General features: G+C 42.6%; 1 protein-coding gene across 2 annotated transcripts in view; it reads right to left on the reverse strand.

Annotated features, from left to right (window-relative positions):
• The window catches only part of GRM3 (glutamate metabotropic receptor 3), a 117,904-nt gene that overhangs the window by 26,519 nt on the left and 69,029 nt on the right, over positions 1 to 22,356 (reverse strand). For both annotated transcript variants that reach the window (XM_075706884.1, XM_075706887.1), the window contains one exon: positions 8,358 to 9,213. In XM_075706884.1, the coding sequence (XP_075562999.1) occupies positions 8,358 to 9,213 (856 nt within the window). The remainder of the gene's footprint in view (positions 1 to 8,357; positions 9,214 to 22,356) is intronic.

Raw genomic sequence — 22,356 nt, forward strand, 5'->3', positions numbered from 1 at the left:
GAAATGACTCACACAGATAACAGCAATGAAATATCTTTTTACATTATGTTCTCTATCTGCTAACAAAATAGCCATAAATATTGCAGTGATGCCAAAGCAGATGTTCTCTGAGATGCTTTTAGAGGTGTTCAGAAACACGGCTTTAACAAGTGAGGAAATGAAAGTAAGTCACCCTTTAACACATTTGTCTGCCAGGTCCTTCCAGTTTGCAGTCGATGGGAATTGTGTAGAAGGTCAGTTTGTGAAGAGTATTCATATGTAAAAGGAGTTTCTGCACCATGAAAGTGCAGAGCTGATTGCTTTTTGAATTCTCTTTTAAAAAAGGTATGTGTGATCTACTGGCCTGAGTAATTTTTTTAATAAAAATACTCGCTAACTCTTGCATGAATAAAAAGGTAAATTTGTGGTAGGAAAACCTTTCAGGCATTCCTCTGAAACTTTTGCCCTAAGTACTTCTTTTGATTCATGAGACCATTTACACAAAGGGAAAGGCTGTGAATATTTGGGAAAAATGTGTGTCAGTACAAAACTTTACACAAGGGATGTTTTAAGGTCAGGTGGAATTCCTTTCTCCCTCTTAGATACAGAAACATGACTGTATCACTGAGCTGCTTTTTTCTGCACTGGGAGTCAGAAATGGGCAAGACAGGCTTGAAGGGAATAGTTCAGGCTTTGCAGAAAGCTGAAATAGATTCACATGTTCATCTGGGCTGCAGTTTAACAAGTACAAGTACAGCAGTCATCTTGTGACAGGTTTGCCTGGAAATATGTTACATGGAAGTGATGTAGGATTCAGACCAAGATCCATGTCCAGATTGCAGCACCAGGCTGGGCTGAATGTTAGTGTCACTTTAATGCAGCTATACTGGTTTGGTACCAGTTCCCGTTTAGTCAGTGTTAGCCTGGCAATATCTTTCCACTGTGCTCTACTGGGACACAAATATGTCTTCCAGGAATATAGTGATTTTAAAGTTATTTCAGGAGAAAAATACTTTTCTACAGATTATGCTTTCAGTTCTGCCTTTCTAGTATAATTATTAGAGGTTTCGTAAAAATAACATAACATTTAGATATCTTTGGGATTAGAATTCTGGGTTTGTGACTTTTTGTAGTTTTCTTCACCACCTTTTGAAAAGACCAACTTTCTTGGGGACTCACTGGAAGTCCAGACACACCTGGATTACTCAAAAGACTAATTTATTTTTCCAATGTATCACACTGTCCTAGTGTGTCCCTACACAATCTCCTTCTCATGTCCTTGTCCTCATCCTCATTAACACTGCTGTGGTCACGTTCTGAGCATGGCCTCAGCCTTTTTCAGCCCCTAAAATAGCACCTCAGCATGCAAGTGAGACTGACTGAGATTAGTTCTGGAAGTGCTAAAGTGCTCTTCTGTAGCAGGTAATAGAGAAGAATCTGGCCCTCCCATTGGATTTTCAGAGCCAATTTAGATGCTAAAATGTAAGGGGTAGGAATCCTGAACCAAACTTTTCTCGCATGTTATCTTGTTGTTCCCAGTCACAAGGAGAAAGAAGAAGACCAGACATCTTTTCAGTTATGCGTGGATGTCCATCACAGGTAAATATGCATGAAGAATAAGAATATAATCCCTTGGTATGTTCTGAGTTGTCCCCCTATTGTAAAGACCAGTGGGATTGGAAAGTGAGTGTGCACGGTTGGGGGATGAAAAGGCTGTGCGACTGTTCCTGCTCCTCTGAGCACTTTGACAGTGCAGACCCTTGGTGTTTGGGATTCACATGACATTTGCCAGTGAAACAAAAATGAAATAATAACTATTATAAAACAAGCGGCAGGCAAACACAGAAATCTGTGATTTAGAGAAATTAGGTTACCGAGCCTTCTGTCTCTCAAATATGTGATCTGAAAGAAAATCATTGCTCAGTTTTTCAGTCATGTGTTTCTCTATAAACACAGGGTGTATAATCTCATCCTCATTTACATACCAGCACGGGCGCTGTGCAATCTAGAGATTTATAAGATGCCTAAAGGCTACATTATTAATATGACAAAAGCAGCTGACTATAAGTTACATACGAGACACAGACTATATAACTTCATGTTCAGTTTTTCATAGCTCAGCTAAAGTGATGGGTTGTATAAATATTCAAGCAGAGGAAATGGAGACAGACAGCTATTTGATATTCTAGGGATATCAAAGCACCTTCACCTAAATATGCTGCTATAACAAGTTTGGGGCCATTGCTGGCCAGTGGTTTCTGCAGACTTTCCAGGGATGGCACCCAGCTGGGTAAAGACCAAAGGCAACATACTTCCAGCATCTTCCTAAGGACTGTGAAGGAAAGTTGTTGCTGCTCTGTGACCAGCTAATGCTGCATTTCCCATTTTTTTGTCTATGGGAACTCAGTGTCCAGGTCACGCAGAGGAGTGGCAGCAGCAGGCAGAATTACCTTGCTCCTGAGTTAGATGGGAAGCAATGGTCCAGCACACCTTGGCCTCTGCTGCCGGAGCTTATCTCAAGAGGTAAGAATACAATTCAACCTCTGCTCCTGCTCACTCAGGCTAATTACTGTTAATTAGTACCAAATGAAAGCATGAAAAGGCAGCATTTTATGATGGTCTCTGGCTAGATAACAGACACCATTAACAGGTAGGTCACTGGCCTGCCATCATGGCAAGACAAGTTTTAATGAAAATTTTATTGGGAAGTTGTTCTCTAGAGATGACAACGTCTGTGTTCTGCTGCCAGCCCAAGTATCCAGTTTAAATGGTTCAGTGTGTGACACAAGGCATCCAGAGTGCAGATTGGATTGTTTGCCATCGTAATACCTCAAACCTACACTAGAGGATGAAAAGGTTCCATAGTATTTTAATTTCAGCCATTTATATCTATAAAGCCCTTAGCAACTTGGTCTGATCACGCAGCTGACCCTGCTTTCAGCAGAATGTTGGACTAGAGTCCTCCTAAAGGCCCTTCCATTCTGATTTATTCTTTAACTTTATGATTCTATGTATTATGAACCTATATTATACACAACTATGTGTGAAAATACTCATGTATATAAACAAAGTATGTAAATATACGAATATATAAAAGCTTCAGGAAGGGTTAAGCAGAGATTTCTGCCCAGGAACCTCTTGGAGAGGTAAATTTGCCCAAAAGAAAGGAACTGCAGATCCCCATCACCAGCTAGGTCTGCAAAGAGGCAGCTGGAGGAAGGATAAAGTAGAGGGGGTCATCAGGAACACCAGGTTGTCAAAATCTCACTACAGCTCTGTGTGTGTATGTATCAATGTAATGCCAATATAGCAAGAAATATGGGAAAATACTGTGCAGGTTCAACTGTTCCTTTGCTCTGAAATAGCAAGTCTCAAGTGTGCTTTCAGAGACTGTCCCTTAGCTGCTTTCAAGGTTTTAAATGCTATGACACATCTGTGGACCCAGGAAAAAGGCAGTAATTTTTCCTATAAATCCTAGACATCTTTTTCATGTATATTTTTAATGAATATCTTGGGGAATTCACTCTACATTTTCCTTGGTTTTATTGGCCACAAATCCATAATGAATTACACTTTTAAAACTTTTATGATTAACAAGGTATTAGATGCTTTCTGCCCATGAAAGATTTAGCTTCAGCTGAAAGCGGTGTTCTGGTTTATTTTACAAATAAACATCACAAGGAAGGCCAGCAGGACCTTACAGCTGACTCTTTGAGTGGTGGAAGCGAAGGAGACCTGACGTGATGAGCAGGAGCATATTGGGTGAGATGATGGAGTAGCAGGGCCATCTGCTGCAGAGCCTGGGATATAAACTCTAGCTTTAGCCTGCACATCTACTGACAGGTACTCCCTGCTGTAAATTTATACCTGGTCTTTGAAGTTTCTGCATCCGTAATCTGCTTGTGATAGAAGACACATAATTTGTTGGTCTGTGCTCCATGCAAGCCTGGCAGGACACTGAGCTTCAAAGTGGACTTTTGACAGGAAATATTTATGGCTAAATCCCAGACCAGGGACCACGCAATGCTGCTGTGCTCAGAAGTGAGGTGACATCTGCCTGTTGCAGACCATGACTTTTAAGCTCTTTCCTACTTAGGTGGAACAGTTACAATGGAAATGGTCCATGAAAGTATGTTCCCACCACGGAAGTCACCAGGGTTCAAGAGTAAATGAGAAGGTGAGTTTGTGCTTCCGCTTCATATTATTTGACTGTTGACTGGGGCAGAGTGGGGAAGAAGAAAAGAAAGAAAATAAACCACACAGAAACTTAGGACCAGGCAGGAACAAAAATTTTGTCATAAAGTCCAGTGGATGAAAGGGGACAAATCAGACCTGACTTACAACCCTTTTCTCATTTTGAATAGTCATTCTGGTTAGCCACAGGAGAGGGTTTTGCCAGTATAATCTAGGTTTGATGATATAGGCTTTGCTGTAGAAGAGCTGGATTTCTGAACATAATACAGGGAGGGGTGTGACAGTGTCTCTTGTAGCTGTGGAGGAAGAAAGTGGTAGAAAAAGACACTGAGTACTATAAACATATGTGTTGCCTAAAATTTTTAATGATCTATTTTCCAGAGTTACTACTTTAGCCGAATTCCTCCTACCATTTGCTGTGGAGATTCAGGAAGCTGCAGAAGACAGGCGGCCGTGCATACACCCCTAAATCCAACCTCCCTCTACCCATACGCTCCCATGCCAGACTCATGGAGGAGTTAGTTCTGCAGCCCTGCTAACTGTGCAGTGGAAAAAGCTGGAGCCTAGTCCCACGCCCTTGTGTGACAAGGCTGTTATCCTGCACAGCCAGCTCAGCAGCCTTGGGCCGGACAGGGCTAATGCCAGTCCTCAAATGTCATTGCTGCCCTTCCTATCCCCTGGCCAACCTGGAGCCCCGTGCTCTGGAGTAGCAGCTACACCAGGTAACAACACGTGGGGCACAGCTGTGCAGGACCCTGCCACTTTATCCCAAATGATGGACACCCCTTCCAGATTGTGTGTGCTACTGTTCACTGTCCTGGCCACACGTCAAATGTCATGAGGCTTGCAATAGCAGCTGTGGGCAATGATAACACTACTTTTCTGTGTCATCCTGTTGTCTTAAAGGAGCTAGAACAGTTAGCAGAGCTGGTTGATGCACTGGCCCCTATATCTGTCAGAGGGAGGAAGGCTTCTGGATATGTTGAGTTCTGCATTGTGTTGGGGCTCATCCCTAATTCACAGCCCTCCTGAGAGTCCTCCACATGCTGCCCTTCACCAAGGAGTGGCTGGGTGCTGATGAGAAGTTAAGTTTACTCTGTGCTCTCTCCCATGGAGCCCTTGGATTTTGTTCAGCACTTCTTTGTTGTTCCCATAATACAAGCTAACAGCCTCTTGAACCAGCACCTCCTTATCAGCAGAAGAGCATCACGATTCAGAACAGCAAGTGCTGCACTTGTGCCCTCAGGAGGAAACACAGAGCATGGGAAGATCAAGAAGATGAACCAGCCTCTATCTCTTTGAAAGGCCAAACAAGCACTGAGATAGAGTGAGGGTGTTCATCTAGGGCCTGGGCTTTGCATTCTCAGGTCCTGCTGCTGGAAGTGGGAATCAGGCATAGGTGTCTCTTTTCTCCCTTACTGAAAAGATTTAGGATATCAGGACATTTGTCATATACGTCTTACTGACTTGCAAGAAAATTATGTGCTTGGTGTATCTCACAGAAAATAAGGAATGAAATCTCACCCTGCCTTCATGCTACACTGCAGTTCTATGGAGTAATTTCAATTTAATGAAAAAGGAGAAATAAGTAGGACCCCAGAGATATTAATGAAATACCTGTCACACAGCATGTCAGCAGCAATGGCAGCATGAGAGTGCACAAATCCTGACCAGTCCTCTACTCCAACCCTGCTGTTAGCTGGTCCCTGAGTATTTCCCTACAGATCCCATTATTGCTGTGCCTGAGAGTCTCTCTTCAGGCTTTCAGCTAAATGGTAAGTGAAAATCTTGGTTGCTCTATGCTCCATCTGTAGTCAATAGCAAGAGATGTAGGGGCAAATCATATCTCACGTGGGCTACCTCACGTGGGCTGAACTGCAGTCTGTAACTGCTGATCCCCTCCATTAACTGTAATCACAGACTAAACAAAACTACTTCAAGTGCATAAGGTAAATGTCTAAAATTGCACCATCCCACACCAGTCATATGAATGTACTCTATCATTTACTCAGACTGGTGTGTTTGAAATGCACCATCACCTGTTCCTGAAAGCTGGGAGAATACATTCAGGGCCATTTGCTGGGTTTTCTTCATGGCAAGCTTCAGGTTTAGGCATGCAGAGCTCATCTGTCTGTATCTCTCTCTGCCTTTCTGTTGCTTCAGTGGCTGTTTGTGTGTGTCCTAGCATGGTTATCACTGTTGTGTTTCTTGCCTGATTCCTTTCGGTGGATGTGGATGACTACCTAGGATAAAGAAGTAAGAAAATTCCCAATCTGACTTGGTTGCAGTGTACCTGATGGGCTGGTAGCTTCCATACCATCCTTTCTGCACTGGGGATATATTCTCAGATTTGGAGCTGGAAATATGAGACCATCACTGATCAGATGTACCATGCTGCAGGGTCCTGAAATTGTATTAACAACACACCAGAGACTTTCTTCAGCCAGAAAAGAGCAAAGGTGAATTCTTGGTCCCATGGAAATCAATGACAAGACTTGTATGTATGAAAATTTCACACCTTTCTGAAAGGAAGAAGGCATGGGAGATTGGCTGATTTTCTCACTACATAAAAATCACTCATCTGTTTTCAAAAATCACTGACATTAAAACATGGATTCACATTATAATGGAATAACTGATAACAAAGAAACAGGAGATGAGCAAATCATGCTGTAAGGTAGGAACAATACATATGGAACAAAGCCATTGGATAAGAACTCAACAGGTTTTTTAATGTTTTAAACTGGAAATTAAAATTAACTGAAACTAAAGCTCTTCAGAGTTTCAAAGATTTCCATGTTGATTTTAAAACAAATTTGATTCCAGAAAGAACCTTCTGTTTTCAAATTGCAAAATGACAGGTTTTGAATTTTTTTTTTTCAGCTTGAGCAGCTTCAACTTCCAATTCATAAAAAGTATAAAAGATATTTCAGTCAAAATCAAAATGAGTTTTTCTGGCTGTATCTAAATGAAAGTTTTCCTGGAGTTTTGGTGAAAGAAAATTGTGGTTATTTTGATTTTATGTCTAAATGTTGAGTGGAAAAATGCTTGGGTGCTTAAAAAATCCCTGCACAACAGAAAAATTATTAGGAATCATGTACTGGAACCTCTGAAGGAGGGAAATGTTCAAGCTCCTGACAGTTTCACAGAGTTTCCAGTGTTATTAATGTTGTACCATTATTGAGGATCTCTTCGGATTGAGCATGTTGTATCACACACGTATTTATTCTTCAATTCCTCTTGGAACTAGTTCTCATACAAAGCACAGCATGATGTTTCCTTACTATCAACTCTGAGAATATCAGTTTAATAATACATAGAAATTCAAGCTCAACCTAGATGCTTCAGAAGAAATTTAGACATGTAACAACAAAAAGACATGGTGCTCTCTCTACACTTCACTTGTTTCCCCTGAAGAACTATTTAGCCTTGCTGTGGTGTAATATTAATAACAAACTTAAGCTCAGCCACATGTGATGGCAAAAACAGAGATGTCATGTGCTGCACAGCCAGTCCCCATGAAGTTTGCCTACATCCTTGCCAGATCATCCACTCTGTTTCCACAAGCCTTCTGCACATATTTAATCTAGCTTTTTGTACTTTGTCATCAAGCCTAGAGATCTGTAACACAGGTAATGGCACTATCCCACATATTTAACTATTTTATACTGATGTAGTTCTGTGGCAGGAATTATTGCTTTATTATTGCAAGCACATTGGCCATTGACCAGGGTCCAGCTATTATGTAAATTCATAAAAAAACAAGGAAGAGAAGACGAAGTCTTGGCATAGGCATAGTAGGCAATTGCTTAGTGTAGCAGGTGGTGAAATGGCCACTGGCCTCCAGTCATGCCCAGCTGAAGCCAAACTGGCTGTGAATGAAATGGAAGTTGGTGTGTGGAAGTAGGTAACATTTCCAAGACCACCTGTTGCCACCTCCACCTCTTCCTTCTGCTGGAAAACAGGAGGAGCATCAAGCTTGGCTTTTTTAGGGTTGTCACCACACACCCTGTCCCTCTTCTTCTTTTTTCCTTCCTGTGACAGGAGTGGCCTTGCCTGGGTACCACCCTGGTCTGAGCTTTGATAATAGGTGCTACTGGAAATTCATCTGGCTCTTACTGTGACCAATGAATATTTCATTAATTACAGCGACATTCTGTATGTACCAAAAGAGAAGTTATTACCTGTAAAGTTTACTTTCAGGAGATAATCTTTGTATAGCTTCCTGCCATCCAGATGCTTCATGGCATCACAGAGTTTGGTGGTGTTTGGACATAGAGTCCGCTGCATTTTATGCAAGGCATGGGCCATGGCATACACGGCATTCACAACAAACATGATCTTGGATTCTTGCTCGTAGTTGGAACTGTTGATGGTGAAGTGCTTGTCACAAGCCTTTTTATGTGGTTTTCGGTTCTGGAGATTACACTGGAATTTTTGCTCCCAGAAGTCCTTGAACCAGGGGTTGCGTCTGTTATTGTGAGGGCTGAGGCTTTGGAAATACCTGTCAAACTCTTTAACAGGGTGGGAAGCAAGTTCCAAGGTTATTGCCCCAGCGGCTATGTGCTCATTGCCTTTGACAATACTCTCTTGTGCTCCCCATCCATCGCTGGCAATCCAGGTAAAGGAAACATTGAAGCGGTTGGCAGCTGCAATGAGCTCCCGAGAGTCATCACCTCGCATAAAGAGCACCACCACTCTGGCATTGGGTTTCTGGAGCAGCTCTCTGATCACGCCATCGTAGGACTTCCTGATGTTGGATCGGCCTACTTTCTCAGAGGTGGCGATGCAGATGTTGCGGAGGCGAGCTTCCTGCTCAAAGGCTTCGATCCCTGTCTCCCCATAGTCTCCTTCTGAAGCAACCGTTGACACATAAGTCCAGTTGAAGTACCGTAAGATTTCAGCCATGGCTTTTGCTTGGTAGAAGTCAGGCGGCACTGTCCGTGCAAAGTAGTCATAGCGGGATTTGTCACTCAGCTTGGCACTGGTGGAGGCATAGCTTATCTGGGGGATCTGGAAGAGTCTGAGCAAATTTGCCACCTAGAGAGAAGGGGGAGAACACAGCTTTTTAAAGGGTGGTATTTATAAAACTGAACAGAAAAATCTAGGGAAAGGCATAAACAGTGTTTTTTAATAAGAGGTATTCTGACAATCACAGATTAAGGGTGTTGATGGAGTGTTGATAACATACTCTGGTAAGAGCAGTGCACTGTGTGTATGCAGAATAGCTGTTCAGCTGCCCAGTTAATTCCCACAGTCCTACTGGGACTGTAATAGACCTTTAATTTCTGTCAAACTGAGTCTGTTTAAACCAACAGAGAATTTGACACAAATGGACAATGTACTTCAGTCTCAGCCTGTGATCCTTACTAAGGTCTGGAGATTTGCATCCCTTTGCTGTTCATAGTGTGATTCATCTTCTCCAAGACTCATTGTATTTGATATCCAAATGCACTAAGAAGACATAAATTTCTCTTTTATGCAAATATCACAGATATACATGTAGAGGTCTTTCACAGAACTTTCCGACCCCACTCTGAGTCCGCACCTCTCCTACTTTTTACTCTTTTAAAAGCTTTTCTGAGCTGTTCTGACTGTAGTCCTCCTGAGATGGCATATTTGTTGCATGTTAGTACTCCTCAAGTTCTGCACAATGTTGTGTTGACCTACAGCTTTTCATAAATAATAAAAACTTTTAATAATCTCCATGGCTCTTGTGTGACTTATGTTGTCCAAATTCCTGCTTTTTGTGGGTTTTTTTCATATGTTCCTGTGTCCCTTGTTTAAATATTCTCAAATCTACTCTCTTACTCTCATACTCTCATGCATTCTTTGCCTCTGTCTTTAATAGACAGACCAGTCATCCCCAGGATACTCAGGCCCCTGAGCTGGAAGACAGGGACGGGGAGCAGAATGGAGCCCTCATAGTCCAGGAGGAAGCAGTTAATGATCTTCTGTGCCACCTGGACACTCACAAGTCTATGGGGCCGGAAGGGATCCACCCGAGAGTATTGAGGGAGCTGGCAGAGGAGCTCGCCAAGCCACTTTCCATCATCTATCAGCAGTCCTGGTTAACAGGGGAGGTCCCTGATGACTGGAGGCTTGCCAATGTGACGCCCATCTACAAGAAGGGCCGGAAGGAGGATCCGGGGAACTACAGGCCTGTCAGCCTGACCTCAGTGCCGGGAAAGATTATGGAGCGGTTCATATTGAGTGTGCTCAACTGGCATGTGCAGGTCAACCAGGGGATCAGGCCCAGCCAGCATGGGTTTATGAAAGGCATGTCCTGCTTGACCAACCTGATCTCCTTCTATGACCTGGTGACCCGCCTGGTGGATGAAGGAAAGGCTGTGGACATCATTTACCTGCACTTCAGCAAAGCCCTTGACACCGTCTCCCATAATATTCTCCTTGGGAAGCTGGCAGCTCATGGCTTGGACGGGCGTAGTCTTTGCTGGGTAAAAAACTGGTTGGGTGGCCGAGCCCAGAGAGTTGTGGTGAATGGAGTTAAGTCCAGTTGGCAGCCGGTCACAAGCGGTGTTCCCCAGGGCTCTGTTTTGAGGCCAGCCTTGTTTAATATCTTTATCAGTGGTCTGGATGAGGGGATTGAGTGCACCCTCAGTAAGTTTGCAGATGACACCAAGTTGGGTGAGAGTGTTGATCTGCTGGATGGTAGGATGGCCCTGCAGAGGGACCTGGACAGGCTAGATTGATGGGCTGAGGCCAACTGCATGAGGTTCAACAAGGCCAAGTGCCGGGTCCTGCACTTGGGTCACAACAACCCCATGCAATGCTACAGTATTGGGGAAGAGTGGCTGGAAAACTGCCTGGCCGAAAAGGACCTGGGGGTGTTGGTCGACAGCCAGCTGAACATGAGCCTGCAGTGTGCCCAGGTGGCCAAGAAGGCCAACAGCATCCTGGCTTGGATCAGGAATAGTGTGGCCAGCAGGAGCAGGGAGGTGATTGTGCCCCTGTACTCAGCACTGGTGAGGCCGCACCTGGAATACTGTGTCCTGTTTTGGGCCCCTCACTACAAGAAAGACATTGAGGTGCTGGAGCATGTTCAGAGAAGGACAACAAAGCTGGTGAAGGGTCTGGAGCACAAGTTGTATGAGGAGTGGCTGAGGGAACTGGGGTTGTTTAGCCTGGAGAAGAGGAGGCTGAGGGGAGACCTTATTGGTCTCTACAACTACCTGAAAGGAGGTTGTAGTGAGGTGGGTGTTGGGCTCTTCTCCCAAGTAGCTAGCAATAGGACAAGAGGAAATGGGCTCAAGCTGCACCAGGGGAGGTTTAGGTTGGATACTAGGAAAAATTTATTCATGGAAAGGGTAGTCAGGCTTTGGAACAGGCTGCCCAGAGACGTGTTGGAGTCCCCATCCCTTGAGGTGTGCAAAAACTGTGTAGACGTGGCACTTTGGGACATGGTTTAGTAGGCATGGTGGTGTTGGGCTGATGATTGGAATGATGATTAGAGGTCCTTTCCAACCTTAGTGATTCCTAGTTTTTACTTTCATTATAAATAATCCAGCCACCAAGCCAGGAAACATGAAATTGCTACTCTACCTTTAACTGTTTTAGTGGTGGACTTGGTAATGTTAGGTTAATGGTTGGACTGGATGATCTTAAAGGTATTTTCCAACCTAAACGATTCTATGATTGTATGATTCTATAGTTTAGCTCCTGATAATATCTGGAAAGAAATGAAGACAGGTTGTGGCATTTTTTTCCTGTGATTGCTTCTTAAGTGGCAAAGGAAAGACTTTGGAGTTCTGCTCTTGGTGCATGGAAGTTGTGTCCAGCAAATTAAATTTAAAGCTGATCTTGGAGAACAGCCTGACAAAACCATTTGAAAAGCAACAGTGTACTTGAGATTCCTAAGGGAAACTTGTTAAAAATTGCCCAATTAATTAATTTTTCACATTTTCCCCAAACGTTTCTCTGACCACAGACTATGTCTGTGAGAATACAAATTGTGGAACAAGACAAATTTTAGAGGCTCAGACGTCAGTAGCAAAATAGTCTGGTAAAAAAACCCAAAATAATTTTATTGCTTTTAGGCAACCCGTATCTCTTGGGATTTTATAGATTTAGATTCTGTCTTCAATGCAGACACTGGACCAGTGTCTTGCTGTGGTTTGTCTCCTCCCGTAAACTGGTGTAATCTCTTGTCTGGGCCAGACTCTGCTGCCTAACCATACATGATGTGCACAGTGCCTTTCACAGCCTTCTGAGCTATCTGAAACAGGGAACCTAAGGAGATGCTTGTCCTCCTGTCCTTCTGCAGCACCAGGGCAAAGGAGGCCAGATGCCCTGGCATCTCAGGTCTCTAGGTGCCTGTATCTGGGGAGCTGAAGCATGTCTGCATAAAATAAACCACTCACAATGGTTTATTTTCATTTAAATCAAAATAAAGCCTCTTCTACACTGCTTGGAAGGAGTATCCTGACAAGGAGCTTTGGCTAATGCCCTGTGGTTCTGCCTATAGGTATAGGCACATGGCTGGAAGGTGCTGTGACTGAACAAGTTACTGTCCCTCAGGAAACAGCTGATGCATCCTTAACCACCCTGTTAGGTGGTAACATGCATTAAACTGCCTTATACTAGAAATGTGACATTTAATTTCCATTGTGGTGGTTTAAACGAACAGCTTTAAAGCAACGGTGTGGGCTGAGAGGCTTGTTTTGTCACTGAGGTGCAATGGATGCTCTGAGCATTGTTAAGCCTCTGTGGCTTTGTAACTTTTGATTACCTGCCCACATATCCACATGGTTTGGTTCACATGGCCATACTCAAAAAGAGCGCTTTGATTTGGTAATAAGAAAGTCCTCAGTGTAGCTATTCTGGAACGTGTCTTGCAGAACCGTGTGGGCTGGAATTGCTATTCTTGTCTCAGTTTATTCTGGCAGGAATTATTTTATTTCAGCTAAACTATAATAAGGATATGCACACATATCTTTCTGCATTTTTCCCCCTAAAATGGCTAAAAAAGAAGTCCATTTTCTAGCTAAAACAGTGCTATTCAGTGTGTAGTCAAGCCTTCAGCTCACAGAAAGATACTCCTAACAAATACAACAGCTTTTCTATTGTTTTTTTTTTCTTTCTTTTAGTCTAAACAGCAAAAGTATCCATATGCAGGGAAACAGAACTACACCCCTGTCTTACAAGGGGGGTCTGAGCCTTGGAGGTCACTATACTTCTAGGGTCTCTGCAAACTGCCTGCAATTCTGCTTCCTGTAATGTGGGGAGAAGAAAGCTTTCCTGTGGCAATGCTCTTTGCTGTAGCACTCTTCACTGCAATGCTGTCCAGATGGTAGGTTTTTCACAGACCAAAAAATAAAAAAAAAAAAAAAAGAAAGTCTGATTAATCACAGAATCATAGAATCGTTTAGGTGACCCAATCGTCTCTTGAGCTGTGACTGGTCATGGAGCTCAGTGAAGTTGTATCTGTTCTTGTATCTGTATTCTTAATTCAGATCAAGACACCCTTCTGGAAATTCTGAAGTTGGGGATTTTTCTGCAATATTGTAATACCTTGATTTTAGGGACTAATTTTTCAAAAGAGCTCAGGTCTCAGGCACTTAGCTGATGAAGCCAGTTTCAGAATGGTACGTTTTTCCATCCATTTCCATGCTGATCTGAATATCTGATTCTGAAAATCAGATCCTGATTAAACGAGCAACAAGATAAGGGTACAGGTAACAGGTTCTGGAGAGGAGCTGATATCTAAGGCTATGTCTATTCTGCAGTGTCTCAGTGTAGTAGAGGACAGCGCAATGTGAACCAGTGTTATATGCACTGAGATTGAAATACCTGAGGCATACCTACACAGTAGCCCCATGCTGCCTTGGGATGTGTGCTACAGCTTCAAAATTACCGTTTAGATCCAGTTTTTGCAAAATGAAATAATCTATTTTGGCAAAGCTCCAGGCAGCAATTTAATCAAGCCATGGTGCATGCAATTAGAGCCTGAAATCCATATGTTGGCACTTAAGTAGCAGTAGCAGCCTGTCTTTTTTACTGTTAAAACCAGTGGGTTTTGCAGATGCTTAGCACCTTTGAAAACAAGGCTGGATGTTCTGTATCTGCAACCTAGAACAACTGCTTTGCACAGCTTGCTGTGAACAAAGTGTGTTAATATAGTCAGCATTCAGCGTGATGGGAAACCTTTATCTGTCCTCACGCTGCTGGGTTTATTAGTGTAGCCACTGTCCTGTGCTAAAGTGTCCACTTCCCAAGCAAACTTGGCTCTCACCCAGCTGCTAGGACAGCAAGTGATTCATAAGGAGCTGCCCAATGTGAGCATGGTGGAAAGTCCAGTGTGAGCCATGTCCCTCTGTAGGGACAGACTGCACTGTCAGCAAATCTTACAGTGGAGTGGCCAGGGCAGTGCCAGAGGACACTGATGTCCCTCTCATGACATTCGAGCCACATCTGTCACTTCTACTTCTCTGTGCATCAGGGACAGTACAAATGCTTGTGGGAAATTGCCAATCTAGTTTATAACACTGAAAATGGCTTCGTAATAACCACCTGCAAAGAGCTGTGAATTAGGTACAGCTATCAAACACGTGAACCTGGTTTCTGAGTATGTAGATATAAGGAAGAAATTTTTTACAGTGAGGGTGGTGAAACACTGGAACAGGTTTCCCAGAGAGGTTGTAGATGCCCCATGTCTGGAAATGTTCAAGGTCAGGTTGGACAGGGTTGTGAGCATCCTGATCTAGTTGGGTGTCCCTGCTCATTGCAAGGGGGTTGGACTAGATGACCTTTAAAGGTCCCTTCCAACCCAAATCATTCTATGACTCTTATGATTCTATGATTCTATATTTCTGGACGTTGAAGAGTCCTGATGATAGATGGGATCACGTAGGTAACATCTATATGTCTCAGAAACCCATATATGTATTGAATACCATCAAGCATTTTGCCTATCCTCCATAGGACTTTTTTTGCTGCCAGTAGGATTTATTCTGAAGGTTTTGGTTAAAATTTCCCTTCTCCTTAACAGCCCAGAGGCTGTTACATGGATTGTTTGAATGTGTACAGGGTTGGGGAGCACAGGAAACACTCTGGAAAAAAGAAAAATTTCAAAAGTGTTAGAACAGATAGGGTTTCTTCAACAAAATACACAAGTGCATATCACACAATTGTTGGGCAGAGGAGGCTCCTTGTTAGATGACAGTGTTCTCTGCACTTCTAAAATTTTACCACACGAGAATCTCATGGCACTTAACACGGCTTAATGAATCTAATTTCACAGAGCTCCTTTGAGACAGGCAAGAGCTCCTGTGGCTGTTTTGAACAGACAGTAAATTAGGCTGCTGAGCAGAATGGGACTGAGGTAAAGGAGGTTTGTGTCTATTGAGAAACTGGAGAAATCCCTCTCTGAAATGCAATCTGTCCTAATGAAAATTCAGTTGCTGCCTTTGGTCACCTGAAAAAGTCTTTCTATTCATGAGGATGAGTTCCTTGTCCAGATTCCCACAGGGAGACTATGGCAAAGCCGTGTCCCAAGGATTTTCTAATCATTGCTATAGCACAGGAGCTGAGCTTTTGCCTTGAAGAAATGTGTGCTGCTGCCAGTGTATGCTGTATCTAGTTCCTAAATGATGGTAATATACAGTGTGGGCTTTTTGTTATTATTTGGGCAGCTGCAGATCAAACTGCAGCTAAAGCATTTGCTCCAATTAATTATTTTTTTAATTGCTTGTTTGACTTTTTCTTTTTTCTTAAATCTAAAAATATTTTAAACAAATTTTGGCAGAAAATGTCATTTTAGAAAGGCAGGAAATAAACATTGGTTCTGAATGGGATGGAGTGTGGGTGTGTGATAAGTGGTGGACATAAATCTCATGCAAAGAATAAATGAAGTACCTGTCTCTAGTCAACTGCCTACACTGACCTGCACACCCTCCCCATGCTCCCAGCACGTGGCTTGTATATTTTATGTCAAGTTAGAACCTCCCTTCTTCCAATTTATAAACATTTTCTTCCATCCTCTTGTCACGCATCTCAATAAAGACACTTACTTTGTCTTGAGAACCAACCTGTACATAGTAAAAAGCTGATATTAGGTCCCCACCAAACCTTCTCTTCTCCATGGTAAACACACCCAGTTCCCTCCATCTCTTCTTGTAGGGTATGTTCTCCAAACTCTCCTCCCCACAATCATCTCTCTATTAAATCTTTCTTTTATTGGGGGACCCAAAGCTAGACATAATATTCCAGATGTTGTCCAATGAGAATACAATAAATAGAAATAAATAGAATAAATAGAAATAATAATTTCCATCTATCTGCTGGTTACGTTTCTGTAGATACTGCCCAGTATGCTATGAGTCTACAGTGCTTCCAGATTGCATTGCTGGCAACAACTGTGAACAATACTGAAGAGACAGGCTTCACTATGACTTTCCCTGTCCTCTTGGGATTCAGTAGGCTCACAGGCATGGCTCTTACCTTGGGGACAATGTGACCCAGTGTGACTCAGTTTGGGCACTTCTGACATACTCACATGGTTTGGGAGTATTTAGGAGGGGGAGATCTCAGTGATGCAAATGCAGATGCTCAGCTTAAACACAAAAAACCCCCCCTTAACTCCAAACTCTGATTTGTTTTCAAAGGGAAGTTAAGAGCTTGAGTTCCTTACTGGTTCCAGACGTCAAATACCTCTGTCAGCCTGGAATGTCCTCTCTCCATAGCCCATTTTAAAACTGTGGGTGTTATGCCTGGGATGTTATAATAAGCACTATAGAAGACAGTCTCTACATGGGGGGGTTGTCACCACTTGCAACAGAAAATACCCATTTGGATTCAGCTAGACTTCAAGCTCTGACCCCAGGAATGCATCGGCAATGCTGACATCCCAGTTCTTTTAATCATTAAAGGTCAGTTGCAAGAAACTAAGCCAGAAGCAGTGAAATTGTTTAGGAGTCCCAGCCTGGCTTGTATTCCTGTGCAATCTTCGGACACATTGCAGGACTGAAGCAGTGATTCCCATCAGCTTTCTCTCTCTTTGGTATTAAAAGGGCTGTTTACTAGTTAGTGAGTGTTGTTCCTTAACAAAATTCCTTCCAAAAAGGCAACTCAGGAAAAAGCAATTCATTAACAAACAAATAAAAATGGTGCTTTTTGTGGGCAGGGCGGGGCGGGGTGGGGGGGAAGGGAGAAGACAACAGTGTTTTCAGCCTTGCTCTTCTGAAAATTTTGGCAATGAAGCTGGAAAAGCATAGCTAAATATTTGCAGTGGACTCAATAGCTGTCACATCCAGAGAAGCAGTGTTTGAACAGTGAAATAATTGCATCTGCAAAATGAACATCGGAAGTAGGGAATACTGTCAGAATAACATCTAGGATTTCTGCGGAGGGCCTAGGAATTTCTTTTTGTATGTGTGTCCTGTGTAATAAAAAATAAACCAAGAAGAACATGCAGAGAAAAGCTGAACTCTGAGAGAGGAATTATTTGGAAATCCCTTTCTCTTTTTCTTTTTTCCTGCAGGGGATAGTACAGCAAACTGTCATGTAGGCACTCTGCCTCCATACAGCATTAACTGTTGAAATGAAGTCAGCTAAGCACTGAGCTGGCACACTGAGAAGAGATCTGTGCAAAAGACCTTGCCTTGCATGAGGAGTGAAACTCTTCTCTAAGACTTGGTAAACCTGACTGTGAGTGACTTATGTCACATTTACACATGATGAGAAAAGGGACTAAAACTGGGGTTGATGGTTCTAAAAGCATGAAATGGCTTCTGGAGTTAAAAGAGCCATCATTGATAAATATGGTTATTTGAGACTCATTAACTGATGCATAAGTCCTAGTCAGAAGGGACAGAATGAGTGTGGGTGATGTCAAGTTGTCCCTAACTTTTTGGCCACTTTCTCTTGTAGTTACATCCTTTCCCACTTGTAACATGGTGGGGCTCCTTCCTTCTTACCTGTGATCACATGGGTTACTTACCCATCCCTATTAAATTGTATCATTTCCCTTTGGCAAAAGGAGAAAACAATCACAATGAAGAAAAAAAAATCCCAAACCAAAAAACCTGCAAAGTAATCAGTTACCTTGGGATTTTCAAAGAAGCCAGCTAGAGGGAGGTGCTCACATTTCTTTGAAATCGCTAGGAAACACATGTCCAGTGCTATATGGGGACTGTGAAAACCTCAACCTAGTGGCTGTTCAGTTTCTGAATGTGGGGTAGAAACAAAGACAGGAGCAAACAGCAAGGATCTGGCTGAGAGGTAGTAGGGGGAGGGAAAGAACAGAGATAAAAGAGGGAAACAGTTTAAAGGAGGCATCAGCAAGTGCAAGTGTAGCTTAAATGCTAGTGGTACGTGGCCCATCTCACAGAATGGATCTTTTAGTAAGGATTTGGTTTAGTTTTACAAGGACAAAATCACCAGATGTTGTCGCTGCACAGTTGAACGCAAAGCTCCTCTACAAGCACAGCACAAATGGCATACGTGGTCTGTGGTCCCTGGTGAACCCCTGCAGCCCCCTGCACATATGTCCTGCCCGTATCCCCGCTGGGCCCATGCACAGGGGGACAGAGCCCCGTATGTTACGGGGTTTTTTTTTTTTTTGCATGTTGTTCTTCTAAGGATTTTGCACTATTTTCAGTGAATATGGAAGTCACAAGCTATTGTTAAGACTCATTGGTTCGAAGATGGGTTATCCTTGGAGGAAGGAAATGGATGTGATTAGCTTTCAGGTTGCATGAGCCCTTGGCAGACTTGTGTGGCTAAGGAGAAACAACAGCCAGGAAAAGATTGCCAGTAAATGAGTACATGTTCTGAATTTCATGCCAGATGGTCAAACGCTTAGGAGAGAGACCTTAGCTTTTGTGATAGCAGTAATACACCTTTAAACCTTCTCTAGTGGTTTTGCTGCAGTTTACTTGAGACACAGCAAGGAATTCAAGGGAAGATAGCTGGGTGCTGGTTTCTATTCTGCCATTTTTTCTCGATGAGGCTCTAATTTGGGAATAACTTTCATGGCCATGATCTGGAGATCTTGTGGGTTGGTAGCATAAAGGAAACTACACAGGGCTAAAGCCCTGTATCAACATGAATATAGTGGATATGGAAATGCAAAGCCCAGCCCACCTAAGGGAATATCTTAATGTTTCTAAGACAATTGACCGCAGGAAATGGACCCTAATCTTCATTTTAAGAAGATGGGTTCAGTTTTCAGAAACAAAGAAGAACAAATCCAGCACTTGTATAGTTGTATTCCTGCTTACACATGCCTACTGCTGACAGAGCTGACCTGAGTACTTTAAACATGACATTCGGATTAGCTATGCAGGTGCTTCTCTGTACAAATGATTAAGGCTTTTTTCTTATCCTTTTTACAATGTCATTGAACATCTCCAGGGAGAATATGTTTGAAATTTCTGTTGTAAACTAGGAGAAAGTAGATAATCTGGCTCATATGAAAAGCCAAGAATCCAAAATAAAGTCCTCCAAACTTTGGAGAATTCACCTTCTGATCCTAGATTCAGCTCAGGTCAGAATTTTATTTCATTAAACCAGATTTTTTTACATTAGCTCTTCCACTGACTGAGAATCTTGGCTTGGGTTTTGAGGGATCAAATGCTGTGCAATTGGGCTCACTGCTAATTTAAACAGAACATCTAAAAACTAATTATCCAGATCATCATTAATGATAATAGCCTAGTCTGACCAGAAAATAATTAAGGATTCTGCATTCTCTTGTTTTTAGTCTCTGCAAAAAGTGGCTATTGCATATAATGACTCAGTGGGGAAGGTGTTCATTGCTGATTTACCAGCAAATTCTTTTTTCCTTGGTGGAAAGATAATGAAAGAAGCAGAAATCTGGCAGCAGGAGCATCATGAAGTGATCTGGCAGACAGCTGTCCAGACAAAAATCTGGAGAGGGAGGGTGAAAGGAAGAGAAGAAAAGGTATTCAAATACAACAGCAAATTCACAGGAGTGGGAAAAAAAAAAGGCAGAAATAATTTCTTGTCTGAAGAGCTCAGCATGGTTTATTTTAAGGCTAAGAAACTGCGCTGTGGACTTTATGATATTTACAGCTCTCAGGCAAAAGAGAAACACTTGACAAGGGTCTGGAGCACAGGTCTTATGAGGAGCGGCTGAGGGAACTGGGGTTGTTTAGTCTGGAGAAGAGGAGGCTGAGGGGAGACCTTATCGCTCTCTACAACTACCTGAAAGGAGGTTGTAGTGAGGTGGGTGTTGGGCTCTTCTCCCAAGTAGCTAGCGATAGGACAAGAGGAAATGGCCTCAAGCTGCACCAGGGGAGGTTTAGCTTGGATATTAGGAGAAATTTATTCATGGAAAGGGTAGTCAAGCATTGGAACAGGCTGCCGAGAGAGGTGGTGCAGTCACCATCCCTGGAAGAGTTCAAAAAATGGGTAGATGTGACACTTTGTGACATAGTTTAGTGGGCATGGGGGTTCTACGTTGATGATTGGAATGATGATCTTAGAGGTCCTTTCCAATCTTAATGATTCCTAGTTTTTGCGTTCATTATAAATGATCCAGCCACCAAGCCAGGAGGCATGGGGTTGCCACTCTACCGTTAACTGTTTTAGTGGTGGACTTGGTAATGTTAGGTTAATGGTTGGACTGGATGATCTTAAAGGTCTTTTCCAACCTAAAAGATTCTATGATTCTATTCTATGATCTGGAAGCACCCAGCACCCTGAATGCTGTTTGAAAGCACGGGGAACAGGGATGGTCAGCCTTGCACACGCACCTGCTGAAGTGGTTTGATGTTCAGCAGTGGTGTGATTCCAGTTGCTAATGGAGTTACTCTGTACAGGTGACTGTCTCTGAAATTTGGTAGTCTTTTCTTCTGGTGCGGCATCAAAATGTATGGCTTTAATGCTTTGAAGTCCTTACATCTTCAGGCATGAATCTGCAATGTCTATTACTCTTGACAGGGATTTTCTTTTGAAACAGAAGTCATGACTGGCTACCTTAACAAGATGAGCAAAAGGAATGAATGGCTTAATTACATCTTTTCTACATAGTTTGAAATCTAGAAGAACACTAGAAAAGAGAGACTGAAGGAAGGCCAACCCAATCTATGTCAAGGGAAAATAATCAACTGAATTTTCTAGCTGGAAAATGCTTGATGACAGATTAAGTGACTTGTGAAACTATTTCTTTATTTTTCTGAAGAACTGTGTAAGAAAGATCTTATGTTTGAACAACTATTGGCAACTATAGGGAAGCTGTATAGAGTATAGAGTAATATTAGATATGACTTATTTCATCATCCCTCATAAGTTTTGAAAATTGGGCAACATACAGATATGCATACAGCTATATTGTCATTTTTCACATGTGCTGAATGAGAAAGTTTCTTCTTGTATTTCCATGTGACAGCTGCTCCATACCCAAGCTTTTGGAATTTTAAGCATTTGTATATATTATGTATATCCAGTGTGTACTGCATCCAATCTGCTGCCTCAGATATGGATTTAGTCTTATGTCAGTGATCACCAAAGACTGGCTTCAAAGGGACAGATTGACAGATGTTGTGCAAGAGGCCCCAGGCCATTTTAGGAGCGTGGCATGCATGCGTGCCTCAGGGTTTCTGGGAGGGAAGGAAATATCTGTACCATTTCGTCAGCTGTATCTACTTTTACGGATGCACCTTTTAGGCCACTTCATGTCCTTTGGACACACTTGAATTTAGGGTGGACTGAGAAACAGACTGACCACAAATGACTAGACCGAAGGTACAGCAAAACCACTGCCATGTCTCCACCAGTGGGATAGGGCAAGTGTATAATGTTTCAAAATATTTTACCTGCCTTGAGATACTTGCAGCTCTGGGAATTGCTGAGACAGAAGTGTTATCTATACAGAATTTCCTGATTTTTTGTAGCCACTTCTTGAACTCATTTAGTTTTTAGCATCCACAACAACTTGATGTTTTCTGCTTTCACTTGATGTACCCTTTGCCTGATTGGAAGAGACAATGAGTAATGTTTCCCTTAACACAAAGTTTGTGTTGCCCAAGGTTTTGTACCTATCATTTCTCTTCTTCAGATGTCTCTCGTCCAGCCCTGGAATTTACTTGTTCTTTGTGCTCTAAGTGATCAGAATCCCATAACTGGTGAAGGATACATCCCTGCTGTGCCAGCTGGTCCACAGTGGGACAAAACCACCCCTAGTATGAAAGATGGCTGAGG

The sequence above is a fragment of the Pelecanus crispus genome, chromosome 1 (assembly GCF_030463565.1).
Source record: "Pelecanus crispus isolate bPelCri1 chromosome 1, bPelCri1.pri, whole genome shotgun sequence".
Lineage (NCBI taxonomy): Eukaryota > Metazoa > Chordata > Aves > Pelecaniformes > Pelecanidae > Pelecanus > Pelecanus crispus.